The sequence below is a fragment of the Phodopus roborovskii genome, unplaced genomic scaffold (genome assembly GCF_943737965.1).
Source record: "Phodopus roborovskii unplaced genomic scaffold, PHOROB, whole genome shotgun sequence".
NCBI lineage: Eukaryota > Metazoa > Chordata > Mammalia > Rodentia > Cricetidae > Phodopus > Phodopus roborovskii.
In genome coordinates, this window is record NW_026126618.1 from 1,043,745 (window position 1) to 1,058,628 (window position 14,884).

General features: G+C 42.5%; 1 protein-coding gene across 4 annotated transcripts in view; it reads right to left on the reverse strand.

The window, feature by feature from the left end:
* Nucleotides 1-992: 992 nt before the first annotated feature.
* The window catches only part of Ano4 (anoctamin 4), a 323,121-nt gene continuing 309,229 nt past the window's right edge, over nt 993-14,884 (reverse strand). For all 4 annotated transcript variants that reach the window (XM_051206302.1, XM_051206301.1, XM_051206304.1 and 1 more), the window contains 4 exons: nt 11,431-11,550; nt 6,329-6,434; nt 3,756-3,951; nt 993-1,780 (listed from right to left, as the gene is read on the reverse strand). In XM_051206302.1, coding sequence (XP_051062259.1) covers nt 3,760-3,951; nt 6,329-6,434; nt 11,431-11,550 — 418 coding nt within the window. In that variant the 3' untranslated portion in view covers nt 993-1,780; nt 3,756-3,759. The remainder of the gene's footprint in view (nt 1,781-3,755; nt 3,952-6,328; nt 6,435-11,430; nt 11,551-14,884) is intronic.

Here is a 14,884-nt window from a genome sequence, read left to right on the forward strand (position 1 = left end):
TCTGGTCAAGTACCCAGACAGGTGACCTTTTTTTTTAATTAAAATTTAAAACAAGCTTGTTTTACATGTCAATCCCAGTTCCCTCACCCTCTCCTCCTCCCCTGTTCCCCCTACCATCCCCCATCCCATCTCCTTTCTGCACCTCAGGGAGGGTGAGGCCTTCCATGGGGAGTCTTCAAAGTCTGTCATATCATTTGGAGCAGGGCCTAGGCCTTCCCCCATGTGTCCAGGCTGAGGGCTCCCAAAGTCCATTCATATACTAGGGATAAATACCGATCCACTACCAGAGGCCCCATAGACTGCCCAGTCCTCCCAACTAACACCCACGTTCAGGGTGTCTGGGTTGGTCCTATGCTGGTTTCCCAGCTATCAGACTGGGGTCCATGAGCTCCCCCTTGTTCAGGTCAGCTGTCTTTGTGGGTTTCTGTAGCCTGGTCTTGACCCCTTTGCTCATCACTCCTCCCTCTCTACAACTGCATTCCGGAATTCGCATCAGTGTTGAGCTGTGGGTGTCTGCTTCTGCTTCCATCAGCTACTAGATGAGGGTTCTAGGATGGCAGATAAGGCAGTCATCAATCTCATTACTGGGAAAGAGCATTTAAGGTATCTTTGCCACTATTGCTTAGATTGTTAGTTGGGGCCATCCTTGTAGATCTCTGGGCATTCCCCTACTTTGTTTCTTCTTCAGAATTAGTGCAATAGTCTAGCAGGCAGGCAGGGACATAGATGCATGCTCAGTACTGATGATTAATTTTTTTTCCCCTTACATCCTGTGCCAGTGACATCGTCAAACTCTTCATACTGATTTTTAAGCCATTGGCTCTGTACCCCAAGAAGACAGTATGGAATCAAGATGGGCAAGGAAGAAAAACACAATTGGAGTAATTTGCAAGTAGAGTGGCGGGAGTGAGAAAGTTTGCATTAAAAATTGCACCATGCCATCCCTTTTATTCCAGAAGGAGAAAATACAACAGAAGTTCGGGAGAGCCAGCTGAAAATATTCCATGTGCATAAATTTATTTTAAATTTTATTGTATCACATTATACAAGCATTAAACATGGCTTCATGTCGGTGACTGTTTAAATGTGAAAATTCATCATTCATGTCAGTACTTTTGGCTATTTACAAATAAGGGATTCCTATGTACTTTATATACCTCTGCATTTGTATGTACATATGTAGGAATACATGACTATACATATGTACACACAGAAATACATCTATGGCCATACACATAGCTATAGATATGTCATATAGAGTCATCTCCTCAGAAATATCTGAACTTAACAAAAAAAGAAAGAAAAAGTTGTAAACAGGGTCTTATCTGTGTCATTTGGTGACGTAGAATTAGGACTTGATGACATTCTAGGAATGTGTCCAGGTGTCCAAATACCCCTTGTTTTTTTAAGCCCAGTGTCTGTAAAATTCACATGGGATAGAATGCAAAAAAGGTAGCAAACAGGCTGAAAAACAGGCCCAGTATACAAGTTTCCCCTTAGTTTTAAAAACTTGAGAATGTTAACTGCCCGTAACGTGCATGCTTGCTTGGTCAAGAATGGTCTATGAATAGATAGCAATTGTGTGCTGGACTGCAGCGCAATTTCACCACAGCGGGTCTCCATCTCAGCCCTCCCCTGACTGCCGCCCTGTCTGCGGCTGCATGGCGTATCTTGCAGCATGCACTGCGGGTGCATTGCTAGTCATTCACTCGAATGTGCTTTTGCACTGCTGGGAGAAGCAAACAAAATCCAGGTCTTTAGCCTGGAAATCAACTGCCACCTAGAAAGAGAAAAGGCATCAGGATTTTACACACTTAGGCCATCTCTAGATCATGGTGAACAATAGCTTGTGTGCTTACAGTGTGTCAAAGGCATCCCAAGAATTTGGAACCCCAAACGGAGTAAGGGAAGGATAAACATTATGTCTGCTTTATGGCAAGCGAGTCAGAAAGACAATCTGAAGTAATAGGAATCCAACTGACTCTTGTGGGAATAAAGACACAAAAGCTATGCTTTCAGATAAAAATGAGAAGTAGGCAGAGAGCAGCATGTGCTGGAGAAGGCAGACGAATCCCCCAGGATGGGTCACCTGCCTCGCCACCCAGCCTGGCCCCTAAGGACAATGACATGTGCCTGTGCTTTGGTCTATGGCCACTGGAGCTATTAGGAACAATTCTTGGTGGAGAAAACTATTTCCCACTCCACCCAAAAACCCTGGATACACTCAGCCTTTCTTTTCCAAAGAAGGACCGGGGAGATAATCAGAATGAACCAGGGGCTAGAAGGGTAGAATATATGCCAAAATCCCAGAAAGCTAAGACCAGAGCAACTCATTCCCTAAAGGGCTGCTTGCTTCCTCTTCTTTCGCACACACAGAAACTGAGTCCACACGCCACACCACACACAGACTCTGCAGCTGACACCACACATGATGATGACATACATGTGGAGATGCTATGGTGTGTTAGTGCTTGGCAAATGCTACCCGTGTGCTTCATTAGTTGAGCTACCTATTAGTTCAGTTTAATAGGTAGACTTCCACAAGTTCAGTAAATTTACCACAGTCACGGCCAAAGAGCAGATATTTGGAATGGCAGAATTATTTCATTTCCCATGAAGCCTAAGTCTAATCTGCACCTGAGTACCGGGCAGGAGTTCAGATGTTTATTCCTGCTGGTTTTAGGTCTATCTTGTTTCTGCCAAGTTCAGGCTCTTATCAAAGCCATAATAACCCGTGGGACTGTCTACACACAGTGAGGATGATGCAACTTTGCCATCAATGATATGCACTCTGCAGGTATCTGTTACAACTTAGTCATAGGAAATTCTGTTTCTCTGTACCTCAGTTTTCCTTTGGAGGCAGAATTTGAAAAAAAATATACAAAGTTTTTGATAAAATAAAGAAGAAAACACTGAAGAATACAAAAAGCCAGAGAACCCCTTTGGCCCTGTAATATTAGTCTCATGGAATATGAGAACAGAGGGCTCATCTAAACAATTTACAATTGATGAAACAAAGGTTTGCGGAAATGAGGTGGCTTGTCTAAGGTCATAGAACAAGTAACTGACTTGGGAGAAAGTTTCACAACTTTTTGATAGGATGTGCAGAGGTTTCTGCTGAATTTCTATACAATGTCTACAGCTTCAGCCAAATGACTTTTGTTATCGAGTGTATACTTATTAGGTATCATGTATCTACCACCAGCTAATGGGAAGAATTAAAATTACGACCCACAATGAGCTTACTATTTTGTTGAGAAAGCCTGATGACAGCTTTTGAAGATCACAAATTAACAATACAAATCTCTCTCTCTCTGTGTGTGTGTGTGTGTGTGTGTGTGTGTTAGCATATAGTGCTATTGGTCATGACCAGAGGAGTTTAGGAGTTAAGTCTCAATGGGCTGAGAAGTCTGGGAAGCCTTAGTAGGCCTGGTGTGACATAAAAGACATCTGGAAGAGACATGTTACCCTGGGGATAGAAAGACAATAGCCTCGGTATCGTAGAAGGGAGAGGAAGGTTTGTGCTACCTGGCCCAACCTACAAAGACCCTGATTCCAATCCAGAATTTGGCAGGGAAGAAGGCAGACTGACCATGAAGGAGGGAGGCTCAAGTTGCAATGGTTCTGGAAACAAGCTGATTTGGGGAGCATCTAAGAGGCTTATTTTGACCTGTGAGTGAAAACTCTGTTTTGTTTCTGGGTGTTTGAGGCAGGTGACCCTCACCTGACCTGACTGTGGTCACCTGGTCACCTACCTGGTCATGGCCACTCGTTGTGGTGTGCTTTCCCATTCTTCTTCCTCTCCTTCCGCTCTTTCTGGAGACGCTCCAGCTCAGCCTCATACATCATCTCTTGGATCAGGTACTTCTCTCTCCTCATTCTATCCCTTAGATCTTTCGGGAGGTCTGGTATCAGATAGGAGATGAGGTGCTTTATACAAAACACGAGGTGCTAAAAAATGCAACAGAGAACACAACAGAATCAGAGGGAGTGGTTGGGACACGAAGCTCCACGTCCGGGACATGTGGGAGTGGGATGAGGAAAGGACAAAGGTCAGGGCAGAACTGAATGTGGTTTGTTGACACCATCTAGAGGGAGGACCAGGGCGTGCAGCAGGAGAAGATGAAGAGAGATGCTCAATGGAGAGCATCTAGAGAGGAGGACCAGGGTGTGCAGGAGAAGATGAAGAGAGATGATGGGAAATGTCATTATCCCACTACAGAGAGATGCTCAATGGAGAGCATCTAGAGAGGAGGACCAGGGTGTGCAGGAGAAGATGAAGAGAGATGCTCAATGGAGACTAGGAAAACAGAAACCTAAGGATCGAGTCCTGACTCAGCAGGTTTCATTACTTAGGAGCTGACTGTCCACTGGTAGGGCACTTAACTCCCCCGGGCCTTAATCCATTCACCTGTAAAATGGTCCTATGAAAAACAGAATTAGTTCAAACATTTTGTGTAGATTGCCAGTGAGTGCCACACATGGGCCTAGGGAAACGGTCATGTCAGGAAGTGGTGTTTTCTTTTTGGGAAAGTGTCACTTATCCTTTACCTGAAATGTGAATGGTTGGGATTCTAGAACCACAGTCATCTTTGTCTGTCTATACCCTGGTGACTCATGAATTCACAGGTGACAATGTGAATAAGAGCCCTTACAACTCTAAACTACTTAAGAACAATGGATCTGTGCTGGAGGACAGCAATAGGGATCCTTCAATTTTTCAAAACAAACTCAGTGGCACACAGATGGCACAAAATTCTGACAAATTAAGAGCTTCCTCCCTATGCTTCTAGTGCTTTAAAAGGTAATAACAATATACAGGAAGGATAGGAAAGTTCTAAATGAGAAACCATTTAGTAGTTTAATAACATCCCTTATTTATAGATGGTATGTGTGTGAGTGTGAGTGTGTGTGTGTGTGTGTGTAGATGTGCTTGTAGTAAGTATGCATACAGAGACTAGCAGTCAATGTTGTGAGTCTTCCTTTACCATATTTCACTTTGGGTTTTGTTGAAGGGGGTCTCTCACTGAAACTGGGGCTTATTGTTTGTCCTAGAGTGGTTGACCAGTGAATTATCCATGTTCACTGCTCCCTGTGCTGGGATTATAGGCATATGCCACCTCACCTAGCTTTACACTGGTGCTGGGCACCCAAATGCAGGCTCTCATGATTGTGCATATGCACTCTACCCACCAAGACATCTTCATCGCACCCTTCTTTAGTTTAAAAGAAATTAAAGCCATGTTAAGTATATTTACTTCTTATTTATTTATAGACAGAGTCTCACTGACCCAGAAATCTCTATGTAGACCAGGCTGATCTAGAACTCAGAGATCTTCCTGCTGGGATTAAAGGCATGTGCTGCCACACAGAGAAAATTTATGATCTAAGGGACTGAGGGTAGTGAGATGGCTCACTGAGTAAAGATGCTTGCCATCAAGCCTAACATACTGAATTCTACACCCCAGATCCACAGGAAGGAAAGAGCTGACCACAACAACAGGTTGCCTCCGATGTCCACACGTTCCCATTGGCATTCGCATACACATGCAAACAAACAAATACTGTAAAGATGTTAAAAGAGAGTGACTGAGCCATCAGTTAGTTAATTTCTAGAGGAAAAGAACTTAATATCATATTCCCTTGGCTGTCTGGAGTTATAGGGCAAAGTGATAATAAAACTGGAAGTCTTAAGAAACTTCTAGTCCAAACAAGGCCTCTGTGGTATGCATGATGTGGCTCCAATGCATGCAACTCTACATGTGACATTATAAATGGGGTTATAGAAATATACAATTTCCTAAAAGCCTGAAAGAAAATAGCGGATATACTTTCATTGAAACACAATATAAGCAATTGCCAGGGAGACTGTACTTTCTATTTTGGATCTTCAGTAATCAGTGCTTAAGCAATGTGACCAGGAGATGCACAGAGGCAACAGGTGTGGTATCAAGTACAGTGTCTTCCATACAGCCTGTGAGCATGTGCATCATCATGGAGGGCTTGTGAAGAGCACAGCACAAGCAGGGTGTCTTGGTACCTCCGGAAGTGTGGATGGAAATACTGAATTTCCCCTAAAGGTCAAGACTCATGGCCCCAGAATATTAAATGTAGGGCCTATTCCCGATGTGTTAACTGAGAGGCTCTGAAACTTTTCTGGGAAAATTCAAACATTCTGACTGAGGGAAGCGAGGCCACCATACATGACCAGGCTCCTTTGTAAAGCTGGTCTTTGTGTTCAAAGTCTCTGCCACCCATTCACATGATCATCCCTCCAAGTGACATCATTCTGCCAAAGGAAATAAAGGAACTGCTTGAGAAAACTCACCTCAAATACAATGATAAAAGCCAGTCGGGCTGCTAGAACATGCCAGAACTGCAGTGTGTAGCCATAGGGTGCCAATGAGTGAGGAGGGTCCCGGTAGTCCCGGTATCTATCAAAACAGGAGAGGGGTGCATTTCAACTGTGATTCTTCAGGTCCTCAGAGCTCTTCCATTTCTACTGTGTGGTCTTTATGCATGGGAACACACTTTGAAAACAAACAAAACCTTTCTCTGTGTTAGACAATCTGTTGCTTTGTTTATGTCCAGCATTTCTTCTTTTGCTAAAAGAATATCTCTTCTACCAGGGTGGTGGTGGCGCATGCCTTCAATCCCAGCACTTGGGAGGCAGGTGGATCTCTATGAGTTTGAGGACAGCCTGGTCTTCAGAACAAATTCCAGGACAGCCAGGAGTATACAGAGAAACCCTGTCATGAACTCCATCCCCTCCACACACACAAAAAGAATATCTAGTCTTTGGGTAATTACCCATGGGGGTTGGGTAGGAATTACCTCTCCTTCAATCTCAACTCTAAAGATTCCTGACTCACCAACAGGATGTCCATTAGAACTATTATTAAATGAATCATCATGAAGACCTAAGTCCACAGAACTGCTAGGAGCTACCACAAATTATATGGGTGGCAGGGAGGGGAGGAGGGAGGAAGAAAAGGGAGAGAACATGCTAGAGAATGAAAGTAGAACAAAGAGGAGCAGCCGAGATGGTATTCTGTTGAGCATGCCCAGTTCTCGGCACTCAGTTATTACTGAAATAAACCTGGTATGGCTTCTTGATGCTCTCAGCTGCCTAAAACAATACATTTCTGTCTGCGCATGTCTCTTTTCTACTCTGTATTTGCAAGTTACTGTTGCAAATGCTCTGAGTTATGGCTTTGCCTACTCTACAGAACCTGTTCTATGCCAAGCTCAAATGCTGTTTATGCCCCATTTTGATTACTAGGAGTTGAACCTGGGGGTTCCTTATGATACGAACTTGGTTGGGCTCCACGCTCCGGCGCTGAACTTTGTCTCAGTCCTGCTGCTCTGCTTAATTTGTCACGTGACTGGATGCTGGTCCTCTGACACTAGTTTCAGTGGAACATTCCCTTTCTCGCTGAAACTCATTCCCAAGAAATGGATGCCTGGCCTGAAAGTGTGATTTTCCCAGCACCAGCTATAGTTAATGCTTCCCATTTTTAAAGCCTGAAAATTAGAGCAGTGGTGCATCCGAGAGAAAAGGTAAACCGAGCAGATTCCTAGCCAAGACAGGCAGAGAGCAGGGGCAGCGGGATAGAGGTGTCTGGTTGGGATGCCCAGACACCCTGAAACACTACAGCTATTCTAGCTTCCATGGCATGCATCCTTTTGCTCACTTTCACTCGCTGAGTAGGGCTTTCCCAGGTAAAATCATGCCTACTCTTCTCCTTTGCATTGAATATAAGTAGGACCTAAATATAAGCATTTCCTGTGGATTGTTTCTTAGTTACTATGTAATATAGCTTTGAATTCTCAATTCTACATCACTTTCTGTTTCTTCTACCCTGCCACATTAATTACTGTATATTGTGTGAGCATAAGATCAAGCTTTTGTTGTTACTTCTTCAAAAATGTCTTGCTTGTTTTCGATCCTTTTCACCTACACAAGGCATTACTGTGGCTCTTAGGTGCCCAGAATTGGCCTAACCATGATCCCTGGTTTATAACTAAACTTACTGGCCCATTATAAGTCTCATTTATACTTAGTTGACACTCCCTCCCTGCTCTCATTTAATTTCATTATCATTTTGTTTTAGACCTTGCATTTCTTTTATTGAATTTCATTTTTATCATTGATACATACAATGGCAATTCAAATGAGAAATGCTCTCCCCATGGGCTCATGCATTTGGACAATTGATCCCCAGGTGATGATGCTGTTTGGGGAGATTAAGGAACCTTAAGGAGATATAGTGTTGCTAGAGGATGTGTGTTACCAGGAGTGGGCTCTGAGGGTTTATAGTGTTGCCCTACTTCCTGATTGCTCTCTCTGGTTCCTCTGCATGGGTAAGATGTGACCGGTCAGCTTTGTGATGTCTCCTTGGGCATTATGGACTTTCCCTTTGGAACCATAAGCCAAGATGAACTCTTTTATAAGTTTGGACTAAGCAAATGAATTGAGATGTTAGGTACCAACGCCTAGTTTTCATCCATGTCTCTGAAGAAAAAAAGAATACAAAACAATGTAAGGTAAAGGAAAGATAATGGGAAGTTTATTATTTTATAGGGACTCATTAAGAGGATAATATAAAAGAAAGATCTTCAGATTGTGGCTCACAGAAAGCTGAAAATTCCTATTCATGGATGCTGTTTATAAAAAGCCAGAGGGGACGATGCTGAGCCTATTAGACTCTACCCAAAGTGCCCTTTCCAGGCCAGTGTGACACATCAGAGTGTCACAGCCATGTACTTATGGCACCTTTGCTATGAGGCTCCCTAAAAGAATTCTACTATGACAGTCAGGAGTCCTGTCACCTGCCATATAGAGTAATATTGTTTACCACAGGAGGTTAGCATTCTTTTCAAACAAAGTAATAATTATCTTACATATTTTGGTTGTGAGCCTAGCCTTTAATGGCTGAACCATCTCTCCAGCCCAAAGTAATAATTCTCAACACATAGTAGGACCTCAATAAATTCTTCATATATTATTGTATACATAAATACTTGGAGGCATCATTTCCTTAAAGAGGGCACAGGCATGTGTTGCAGGGGAACAAGCTATAATTAATTAGCATTCTGTTCATTTGTCAGTTGGGATTTTGGAAGCACAATGGTATACAGTGTGAGCAAGAGATAAAGAAAGGTAGAATAAGGTTGGTGGCTATCAGTCAAAATACCCGGGGAATCGCCCCGAGCCCTTGGTTGTTTTGGGTCACTATCTGAACAAGAGAAGGATTTAAAATTCTCCAGCTGAGTCAATTTAAACTCCTTTATTATATTTGTATGTGTATATTTTAGGAAACTCTACAATTGTGGGTCTCCATATACAAATTTGAAAGCTCTTTAGTGCTAATTAATGTGGCAACAATATCCCTACCTGACACCAGGAGCTAACAAATAAAAAGCCCAAACGAGTCACCCTTTTTGGAGTTGTTAGCCAGCAAGGTCCCAACGATCCTCAAACACTATGGCTACTGTCACTGCTCTTAGTTGTCCTCCAGAACTTAAAGCCCTATTGCAGAAGACACCAAATACTTGAGTCACAGAACCTGGACAAATCAAGGTGGCACTGACCTCAAACAGTGCTGAGAGGCGCTACACACACCATTGGAAGGGTAAACTAATTGTCACTCTTATCCTGCTGTGAAGTCTTTGAGCTACAGTAATAGGTGGCCTGGCAAGACTGCCCACTAGTGCAGTAGTGGTACAAATGTCATGGTAGTAACTCATTGCTTTCTGATTGGAAGTAAGGCTGGTTACACAAGCTGAAATTTGTTCCTGGCACTAATATATGGCCAAGAACCTATGGTTAGATAGGTCTTAGGCCCTAGGGGAAAATCTACTATGATTTTTCTGCTACATGGGGATACTACTAAATGGATTCCTAATAATTTATCATGATACCTATTAGTGCATTTCTTAGCCCTGATAAAAGAAGTTTCTTCTTTTAGCAATAGATAGTGATTAACATAGAAACCCACAATTTGTCATAATTCAGATAATAAGATGCAGAATGCCCACCCTAAATGGGACAGTTATAATATACACCCTCCTTCCAAAGCGCAACAGTCATTGTGGAGCAACATGGAAAGACTATGAAACTCAGAGGAGGTGTGTGGGCAGAAATTTCTAAAGAAACTCCATCAACATCGGTGGATAACTATAAGGAAATGCATTTTCTGGACATTGCTACCCATATGAATTCACAGTGTTTGTGACACATGTAGGGATGCTCACAGTAGGCAGAGTCCCAGTACGTTTATGGAAAGTGGACATGAAAGTCAACCCTTAAGTGAGAAGCTATTGGCAACTGATATTTGCTGGAAAAATAGTTGATTTTCTTTAAGGGCGTGGCCCTGATAGGTGGACCATGCTCCAGTGGAAGACCACACATCCAAGAGTATATGAGCAGAACACATTGGACTTGATGAGCTAAAAAGAAAAAGAGGACACAGAATTGAGTGGGAAGGGGGAGGGGGAGGCGAATAGGGGAGGGAGTGAATATGACCAAATTATACTGGGTGAAATTCTCAAAGAACTAGTAAAAATGAAAAAAAATAAGCGGGTGATTTTTAATTCCCATCAGGATTGAGAAACACTGCTTTATTTTATTTTTTGTTATATATTTTTCATTAAAAAATTAAGCCTTTAATTCCAGCAATTAGGAAGCAGAGAGAGGCAGATCTCTGAGTTCAAGGCTAGCCTGGTTTACAGAGTTCCTCGACAGCCTAGGCTACAGAGAAACCTTGCTTGAAAAAACAAAACAAACAAACAAAAAAACCAAAAAACCCAAAACAAAACAAAAAAATTAAGCAAATGGACGCTTTATATTGTCATTGTAACATGTTTTCATACAGTATATTTTGATTATAAGAACCATTGCTTTAAATAAACTTGGCCAGAAGGGGTGTCAGCAAAGCCTTTCCGTGCTAGAGCCAGTTCAGCTTAGGCAGAAGGCACACTGAGGTTCACACTCAGCTGCACAGGTTTACACTCACTCAGCTGCAGAGGTTCACATTCAGCTGCACAAGTTCACACTCACTCAGCTGCAGAGGTTCACACTCAGGTGAATTGGTTCATACTCAGCTGCAAAGGCTTACACTCACCTTCAGAGGTTCATATTCACTCACCCGAAGAGGCTCACACTCACCTACAGAGGTTCACACTCACCTCCAGAGGCTCACACTCACCTGCAGAGGCTCACACTCACCTGCAGAGGCTCACACTCACCTGCAGAGGCTCACACTCACCTGCAGAGGCTCACACTCACCTGCAGAGGCTCACACTCATCTGCAGAGGCTCACACTCACCTGCAGAGGCTCACACTCACCCACACAGGCTCACACTCACCTGCAGAGGCTCACACTCACCTGCACAGGTTCACACTCACCTGCAGAGGCTCACACTCACCTGCAGTACTTCAGAGGAGTTCCTGAGAACTCACTGCCATCAGATTCTGGCTCAGACCGGTTCTCAAAGTCAGAAATTCGGAACACAGACAAGCTGGCATTCACATAGCCAACCATGCACCTGAATGAGAATGCAGATCCGATCAGTACAACAGTGGTCTTTCCTCTGCCCCTAACTCACTAAGTCCTCCTCTGCAACTTAAATCTCCCTCCATAGCCATGCTTATGCCATGGATGCAACCAGGCTTTCACGCCTCTGCTTGGCTTTCCTTTTTCTTTGGAAACCCTACTCCTCTGTCTGGAAGAATAAATACTACTTTTTCTTCTGTGGTCCACCAAAACACAACCTATTCTGAGAAAGTGTCCTTCCCTGCAGTCAGCATGACTCGCCCCTGAACTGAAGGATTGTGGGAGTAGAGTGGATGTCCTGAGTGCTATTTTATTTATTTTTAAAATAAATAAATTGGAGGAAAATCATGTCAGAGATTCTATTGATCCTTTTGGACTGAATGAGTAGATGAGGTCAGTAATTCTAACAATCACTCTGCCAGCTTCCTTTCTCCTTATTTTTGTTAGAGCACAAACTAAGGGATGTCACTACAACATTTTCATATAATTGTACTTTGTTCATATTAACCCTATATAATTCTTTAATTAAAGTAATTTATTCATCATTATTACTGAGAGAGAGAGAGAATATGACACACATGTGTGCACATGATGTCATGGAGTATCTGAGAAGCTTAGAGGATCAGTTCCCTTCTTCCATATTTACGTGAATTTGGGGGACTGAGCACAAGTTATAACAAACTCTTTTAGCTGCTGAGTCATCGCAGTGTCTCTATCTTATGTACTCTTTAAGTGGAAAGGAAAATGTCCACCACATAGACCCATTTAGTGATTAAATGACACTATGTAGGTAAAGCATATAATATTGTATTTAGTAAATAGTAAGCCAAATGTGAGTAATGGTTATTCATTTTATGTACACCTTGCATTTTTCAGGTCAGTACATAGTATGGAAATGAATAAATCATGGTCTTCAGAGTCTCTTCATTATCACGTCTGATGTGATTATCCTAAACTGCTGAATCTTAAGCCAAAAGGATGACACAAGCCATTCCCATAGGTCATGGCTTCTTCATTACTTGTCTGGGACAAACCACTGCCCTTTCGCTTCTACAAAAATCAACTGAGCTTAAAGAACCATTTGTCTGGGCACTTGTGGGTTAAACAAATGGTCAGTAGGTGTGCAACATTCCTCAGTTCTCGACTACTTCTTCTTGAAAGAATGGTCTGGAGGATGAATGAATAATCTGTCTAGACCATGCCATGAAGACATACCTAGAACATGCCATGAAGACATACCTAGACCATGCTATGCAGACATACCTAGAAAATGACATGAAGACATATTAGCTACCACTTTGGTGATTCTTAGTTGTTGCTGAGAAAGAGCCAGTGGTCTGACTCACAGATTTTAGTAGTCATCTTAGGAGCTGAATAGTGGTCTGGGAACTGGCAAAAGCCAGGCCCACACTGACATGGAGTATTCATACCATCATCTGCACCCTTACCTCTCAAGCAACTCCAAGACTTCATTGAGATTAAATTAAAACTGTGATCTGCTGGTTCTGTTTAAAATTTCCATTGACAAAATCTAAATTCAAATCAAACACCTATCTTATAAATTATATCCTTCATCCTCTATCCAAAGAAATAAAGTTAATAAATCTGTGAACCTACTTACTAAGCATATTCATTTAACACCAGGCAACATGTCTCCAATGGCTGGTTAGCCACATGTACATAGAATCAAAACAGCACCTAATGTATAAGCATATTGTTTATCTTCTTTCCATATTCTCTCACCTATCACAGGAGAAGGTCCACTAATGCTGAACTGCTTGAACATTTCCCTGCTTCTTTTTATAATGATGAAATCCATTGCAGTCATATCAAAGAGGTGAATTTGTTATGAACGTAGGGAAATGAGATTTCATGTACACTTTATGGTGTACAGTTGAGCCAGTGAGGCCCATTCATCAACTCAGTGACATGCTGTCACAGTTGAAGGACTACAAAGGGCAAGTGGTACCGTGCCTATCACTTGGTTTGCTGGCATATACTCTGCATACCTACTACCATTTCTAGAGAGACAGAGAAAAGATGAAGCTATCCTGATGATGAGAGAGAAATGAGAGGCACCGCCCAAGAATGTACTGGGCAAGGAAAGATCTCCTGTAATTAGGAAGGGTGTTCTCTGAAATCATGGCTAGCAAAGGAGACTTAGAACGTCTCTCTCAAGAGGCACTGCTTGCTCAGGACACAGACTTCTCTCGTGTAACTTTTGAAAGCATCCCATGTCTTTAAATGTAAGAATTCTCCTTTGAAAACATCAGTTACTTATTGTTTTTAATTATGTAATGGACAAGACAGGGGACATAGCATCACTATTAGGGGAAGAACAGAACCAGAAGTTGGCTTTCTGGTTTCTCGATTTCAGATCAAACTCGCTGCGGAATGTCTTTGAATTAGCTATAACATTTGCCTTTGAGGTTTTAGTATTGTGACACCAACAGCCTGGGAATAGAAATCAAAGGTTGGAGATGCTAGGGGGAATAAGATTGGGTTTATGTACTTAAAGGCAAATGTGTTTTATAGATAAAGCGTCTCAGGCTAATAAGATGAATACAGAAGTGATTATAGGATTGACACAATATAGTCTCTATTATTTATTGAGTAAGATATGCTTGTGTCTAACTCTGTGATGAACATAGAGTCCTTGATCAAGGCTCAAACCCTTTATGACATCACTGTTTCTGTGGAAAAGCAGCTTTGATTTAGTAACTAACCAAGGGCATCTGTTCTTTATGTACATGCCACATGGCAGTGCTGAGGTCAAGAGCATTCTGCATCCCTATCACAATCCCGAGTCATAATGCCTGTCCAAAATTATCCAAGTCCCCGTCTAAGGACCCACTGTAAAGATACCCCAGAAGAGGGGTGGCCTCACCCCAGAGGAGGAGGTGGATTCTTAAAAAAAAAAAAAAAAAAAAAAAAAAAAACAGTGAGAAGTATGAGCAAGATGAGGAAGAACACACCAAGAGGAATTCAGTCGAAAGATTTTTGTCCATGCGATGTGTAGAAAATGCTGCTTGAATCATGCCTTTTCTTCCCAGCCCTGGCTAAAACAGACTATCCTCCTCCCAGCAGCCTTGAACACTTGACTGCTGGGCATTCTCAACATTAGAGTGGCTATATCTGCCATGGTCAGACATGAAAGAACTGACCCTTCTTTTGAAGCCATCTCCAGTGACTGAAAAGTGTCACCACAGGGTCAAAGGTCATGGGGACCAAAGCACACAAGGCACATGAGTGAGACTGTGATCACGGGGAAGCCGAGGCCAGCTCACCCAGCAGTAAGCAGGAGGCACTGACGTAAAACAGCGCTA